Genomic DNA, 6,385 nt, shown 5'->3' on the forward strand with positions numbered 1-6,385 from the left:
GTCTGTTTCTGCAGTCACAAAGTGGCGCCTCCGTCCACCATTGTCACTGATAACAGAACAGAACCACTGTCTGCTTAAGGAGGTGGCTCCTTAAGCAGACAACAATGCAATAGTGGTCTGCTTAGTTAACTGACTTCCATTGGGGGAAAAGAAGGAGTGGGCTGTCTTGCTTCCTCTGCCATCTCTGCTTGAGACTCCAGAATGCTGAGTCACAATGACAAGGCAGAAATACAGCCAGGCAAGAGCCCGAGTCAGTCCATATTGTAGTAGAACCAACAGGAGGTTATGACAGGAATAAGAAGTGGCGCAAATTTCACTGAGGACAGGGAGGACATGCATTTTTGTCCCCTCCCCAGTTTTATCATTGGAATGTGATACAAAACAAGGCAACGGTGTGCTTTTGGACTGTGCAGATCTCACCGAGCAGTCGGGAAGGCTGTTTGCAGTGTTTATTCAACCCATCCAAAATATTAATATATATATGTCCCCCCCACAACTAAAACCAATGTTGCGCCCCTGGTAAAAAATAGTGGGAGGGAGCAATAGGGAGAGAGGGGAAGGGGGAAAGATTACAGACGAAAAACACTGTGTCACCCTTCAGAACTTCAATAGAAATAGTTATGTAATGGTTAACCATTTACAGTATTACTTACTGTTTATAACTTTGTGCAGCTGGTCACATGATGGACCCGGTCATGACTTTAACAACTTAACACAGGTTCTCGGGGTTGAACATTACAGAAGAGATTTGCATAGAGAAATTAAGACAATTATTTGTGATTTCAATTTTAATCCTGTTTGCTCTTCTGCTAAAATATGGTCACTTAGAACAACCTGGAAGAGTAGACGTAACATAGTAAAAGTATATTCGGGAATATTCCAATTAGTATGATATGTTTTGTATGTATTAATTTGTGGATGTCCATCATCAAATTGGTATTATAATAAACTAATGGTAATTCGTACAATATGTTACAAATTGCCATTTTTATAATATGTTACGATTTGCTAAACATATGATATGTTACGAATTCCAATTTGTTGTGGCTGAATTTAGCTCGGTGGCTAGGTGCTAACATTAGCTATGTGGCTAAAGTTAGTTAGGCTAGGGGTTAAGGGTTAAAGGTTACTTTAGGGTTAAGATAAGGTTAGGAGTTAGGTTAAAGGGTTACGGTTAGGGTTAAGGTTAGGGGAAGGGTTAGCTAACATGCTAAGTAGTTGCAAAGTAGCTAAAAAGTAGTAAATAGTTGCAAAGTTGATAATTAGCTAAAAAGCTGAAGTTGTCCGTGATGAGTTACAAGCAACTTTTGGGATGCTAGACGTTCACGTTATATGCTCACCCAAACTTATACTTTAGGCATGACACACAATTTAGTCGAAAACTGATGTCCCTTTTCAAAAAAAAAAAAGAAGGAATGCCAAGTATGTCACAGCCCTTGTTGTCACACCGGTTTAAGCATGAGTCTACTGCCACTTCCAACAGTCTGAAGAGGCTTCGTCTCATTGTCTCCAAAACTTTGTTTCCACTAATAATGAAAGCATTATGCTATAAAGTGAGGTTCAGCTTAGGACAGTCGATCAAAATAACAGAAAGCAGGGCACATACTTCAAGGATTATCTATGTTGAAGACCCTTTCCCACATTTGAAGCAGCTTCATAATTTTTCAACAAACAATAAACCTAGATAGTAGCTATGACAAACTGATAGATAGAGCCTGTTTTGGCTTACATTTTAGGAAAAAGGGGGCCCTGTTCTAAAACAATTGGAGTAGAGGCAATACTTTACATACTAGGCCAGGAAAGACCAGGGGCTGTATAAATCAGTGGAAGCTGGGGGGAGGACCTTCCCCATCCATGTAATGTTATTCAATGTGATCAAAAAGGCAAACCTGATCCTAACCCGGCACTCTTGCTCTGAGAGGCTTGATGCAAACTGCCTCAGAAGACCTCAGCTGTGTTTGAATACCCATACTAACATGCTGTATACTACGTACTTAATGAGTACATACTGCATACTATATATTATTAGTTCACAGGGCTCCCGAATGGCGCAGCGGTCTAAGGCACTGCATCTCAGTGCAAGCAGCGTCACTATAGTACTGCTGTAATTGAGGTATGATTGGGCCCAGTGTTGTCCGGGTGTTGCTGGAGTAGGCCGTCATTGAAAATAAGAATTTGTTCTTAAATGACTTGCCTAGTTAAATAAAGGTTACATTTGAATATACTGTAAAAGAACTGTAAACCTTTAGTTGAGCGTACTAGCGCTTCGACTGTCTCCCGGAAGCTGATGCTGTTGCTATATGCAACCTCTTGTTAGCTTGTTAGCATAACTAATTACTTGCTAGACATCATATGATTTTGGATGTGTCTGTAAATTTAATCTGGAGTGCCAGAGTACGCTCTGGGCCTTCTTAAATTCAGAGCGTTGTCAGATTGTCCGTTCGTAAATTCAAAGTGTTTTGCTCTCTGGCCGAGGAGTTGGGTTGACTCGAGCGTTCTGACCTCACAACGGCAATCAAGCACCCAAGCTAACTGGTTAACTTTGGCTAGCTTGCTAGCTACTTCCAGACACAAATGAGGGAACAACTCACTCTGACCAATTTACTCGCCCTAGCAGAGCTGGTTAGGCTGTTTTCATGTTATCCAGAGCATTGGTGACTGTAACTGGGGTGCTGTCAACAATTGAATTACTCTTTTAATTGAATTACTCTCAGATGAGATTGCTCTGCAATCGGAGTAGATAGCCAGAGTGAATTAACAATGTCCATTGAGAACGCACAATGACTATAGCACTTAGCTAAGCCTGATGTCTTAATAGCCAACTAAATGTATGTTAGGTAGCTAGCTAACATAACGGTACATACTACTGCAATGATATGCTATGCGGTTCATAAGGATAGCGTAGCTAAAGAATTGTAACTTAACTTATTTGAAAATTCTTTACATCGCTGAACATTTTCTTAACATTTGTCATAATTAGTTAAAGCAATGAAATTGTATCCGCTCTCGTCTGACTTCGGCTGCATATTTTCTGCCATTTTCTTAAAATCTGAAAATGTTGTGTGGCCATGCCTATTTTCTGAAGAATTGCATTATGGGCCCTGAAAGCACGGAAATAATGTCCACTGCTTATATTTTTCATATTTTGGCTAATTTAGTATGACATCCGGGAACTTTTGGCATACTAACTATATCCATACTGTGACCAATAACCATACTACATACTCCACTTACATCACAAATAGTATGGTTAGTGCGGTTAGTATGAGTATTCGAGCACAGCTCTAGTTCTTATGAATACCAAAGACGTTTCAACTACATGGCTGTATTGAGCAATAAACAGCACCCTGAAAGCACCCTGTCAACAGTTCTGGAAGATCAGGTCATGTGACCTGAAGTTGTTAGGAAGGTTACTTTATTACTCTAGTCTTTGATTTTCATTAGCTCTAAAAAGTTTTCCACTTCACAGTTTTAGCTTAATAACCTATGTATGGTTAGATGTATGTAGCTACTGATTTTGTGTAGTCATTTCTAGGCTAATGTAATCAACTGACATATCATTTGTGAACCTCTATATGCCATTTGAAACCGAAAGGTGTATCTTCAAATACCATTTCTACAAAAGCCAGCCTTTCTTTCTCTGGGTATACTATTGAAGCATATGCTCTTAGAGAATGAAACAGAAGTTTAAAGAACTGCATCTCAAAGTTAAATTATTTTTATATCCTAAATCAAACGTAGACGTAGACTATTTCTCAATTAGCCTACTATTAGAATTCTTTCTATTTTCTTCTAAGGATATATATAACACACACACATTTTTCAACGATAACTTCTGTAGTTAGACCTGCACTGTAGCATTGCTTAAGCTTTTAGCTGATACTACTGGTATAGTTGTTTCCAATAGAATGTTACTTTGTAATAAACAAAGTTATTTTTTTTCATTAACAGTCCTTGATGAAGAGGTCAAGGCGAGAGCATTTACTCTGCCAAAAATCTTTCCGCGTGAGATAATGCCGTTTTCTTTCAAATTACTTGAGGATTATGATCGAATAGAAGTTTCGTAACGTTTAAGCTTTTAAAAATGTACTGATATATGTGGATGTATGTGGTATTCCGGAAACTTTGAGAAAAATGAAGTATATTTGTGCGTGGTGTTCACACACGTACCTGCCCTCTCATTGGCTAGAATGGTCCCACCTGATCTACCTGTCTTCATTCGTTGAGCACATGTATTTCCATTGATAGAGTGGTCACTCGGCTCTCTTGTCAATATAATAAATAATATTTGCTTTAGGTCATGTGTATGAGTGGGCTCGTCTTTAAATGACCCGCCTAGTTCCTGTTGAAATTCTAAAGGTGATTGGCTACGCTCTGTGAAGGTGGATTTCACTTACGCATTCCGTTTGGAACAATAAATAGAGCGAACAAGGCTCCTTCCAGTTCACAAGTCTGAGAAGACGCATGAAGAAGTTCTTGCTTCAACAGTGATTGAACGGAACTCCTCTGCCTTCGTCCCGCATTATAGAACATTACGGATTGATGACATAGCACTTACTTGAACTATAATAGCAATATAGTTTAAGAAACTCTATTTTTGTACTTTTCATTTTGATATAAAATAAAAATCTGCCAAGATGGAGTCTCAGATCCGCCAGAACTATCACCACGATTGCGAAGCTGCCATCAACCGGATGATCAACTTGGAGATGTTTGCCTCCTACACCTACACCTCAATGGTAAGGAGTCGATCTACCTGTGTATTATTTTTATGCCTGGTCCTAAATTGCTCTTTTTCACTTGATTTTTCTGTAGGTCTAGAGAATTAATAGCAAATAACCTCAACTCAAAGTACATTTGAGTTTTACTTGGCAAGGCTATTAAGACCCTCCAGTTAGATATAGCATTCAAATGAAGTTGGGAATCTATCCTACCTCTGTCAGAGCGCGTGACAACTCATTGACAGGTTAAATGTCAGGTTACCAAGTAGACAACGGACTAGACTAGACTGATTCATCCCTATATCATCAAGTTTAGTTGCCACAACAAGAACAGAATGCTGTCATGTTTTTTTATTTTTTCTAACTACAATGTTTTGTTTATCCACCCAGGCTTTCTATTTCTCCCGTGACGATGTGGCTCTGCCTGGCTTCGCGCATTTCTTCAAGGAGAACAGCGACGAGGAGCGGGAGCACGCCGACAAGCTACTCTCCTTCCAGAACAAGAGAGGCGGACGCATTTTACTCCAGGACATCAAGGTGAGCACCTGAGCATCGAGGAAAAAATTTAGATTGTAGACTGATAGAGAATGTCTTTACTCCATGGAAATGGAACATACTGCATCTTACCATTGAACTGAAACTGTGAGGGGTGTAACTCTGTTCACTTTATCTTAACCTTAACATCTGCTAGTAGTCCTTAACCCTCCTGTGTTCACTCTGGCCTGTGTAGAAGCCAGAACGTGATGAGTGGGGCAATGGGCTGGAGGCCATGCAGTGTGCTCTGCAGCTGGAGAAGAATGTGAACCAGGCCCTGCTGGACCTGCACAAGATTGCCTCTGACAAGGTTGACCCCCATGTAAGTTATGGTGGAACCGCACATCACATGTATGTATCACATAGAATACAGGTACTGTCCCAGGAGATGATCAGGTTGTTGTAGCTCTGATAACTAATGACACGGGATTGTTTGACCTGCTTCTTCACACGTGCACAATAGTCCACAGATGCACACAATGCAGCTAATGCATAAGGGGCGGCAGGTTGTCTAGTGGTTAGAACTTTGGGCCAGAAACAAATGTTGTGGGGTTGAATCCCAGAGTTGACAAGGTAAAAATGTGTTCTGCCCCTGAACAAGGCAGTTAACCTATTGTTCCACATTAGGATGCCATTGTAAATAAGTGTTTGTTAACGGACTTGTCTAGTTAAAAAAATAGACACCTCATTATCTACACTTGTGCCATTAGGTTCTTGTGTTACAATAGTCTGTTTTCATTCTCTTGTCTGACCTGTGTTTTCCCTCTTTAGCTGTGTGACTTCCTGGAGACTCATTACCTGAATGAGCAGGTGGAGGCCATTAAGAAGCTGGGTGACCACATCACCAACCTCACCAAGATGGATGCTGTCAAAAACAAGATGGCAGAGTACCTGTTTGACAAGCACACCCTGGGAGGCCAGAGCTAAACTACTTCCATCCCCAGGCTACGGCCTCCAGCCTCAGACCAGGACTCCTTGGTTCTCTGATAAATCCTCCTGGCTTTGCTTTTATAGGGAGGGGAGAGTGTTAAACTGGTGAATTGCAACACTGCTGTGACATTGTTTCTGTTCACAACACTACTGTATTGGAGGCAAGGCTTTTTGTAAAACAATAAAAAAATATCACTGAA

At 40.5% G+C, this 6,385-nt stretch overlaps 1 protein-coding gene across 1 annotated transcript; it reads left to right on the forward strand.

Moving 5' to 3' along the window:
• Positions 1–4,380: 4,380 nt before the first annotated feature.
• Positions 4,381–6,385, forward strand: LOC118384319 (ferritin, middle subunit). The gene is made up of 4 exons (XM_052500558.1): positions 4,381–4,739; positions 5,112–5,258; positions 5,452–5,577; positions 6,027–6,385. Exons 1-4 carry the CDS (start codon positions 4,638–4,640, stop codon positions 6,180–6,182), a joined length of 531 nt encoding a protein of 176 aa, XP_052356518.1. The 5' UTR covers positions 4,381–4,637; the 3' UTR covers positions 6,183–6,385.

Source organism: Oncorhynchus keta, unplaced genomic scaffold, assembly GCF_023373465.1.
Source record: "Oncorhynchus keta strain PuntledgeMale-10-30-2019 unplaced genomic scaffold, Oket_V2 Un_contig_11268_pilon_pilon, whole genome shotgun sequence".
NCBI classification, from domain to species: Eukaryota; Metazoa; Chordata; class Actinopteri; order Salmoniformes; family Salmonidae; genus Oncorhynchus; species Oncorhynchus keta.

Bases quoted from the DNA above. Each gene is read 5' to 3' on its own strand.
- LOC118384319 (XM_052500558.1), top strand. From the start codon at position 4,638: ATGGAGTCTCAGATCCGCCAGAACTATCACCACGATTGCGAAGCTGCC. The intron at 4,740-5,111 runs GTAAGGAGTCGA...TTATCCACCCAG, and splicing joins CCTACACCTACACCTCAATG to GCTTTCTATTTCTCCCGTGA. The intron at 5,578-6,026 runs GTAAGTTATGGT...TTCCCTCTTTAG, and splicing joins CTGACAAGGTTGACCCCCAT to CTGTGTGACTTCCTGGAGAC.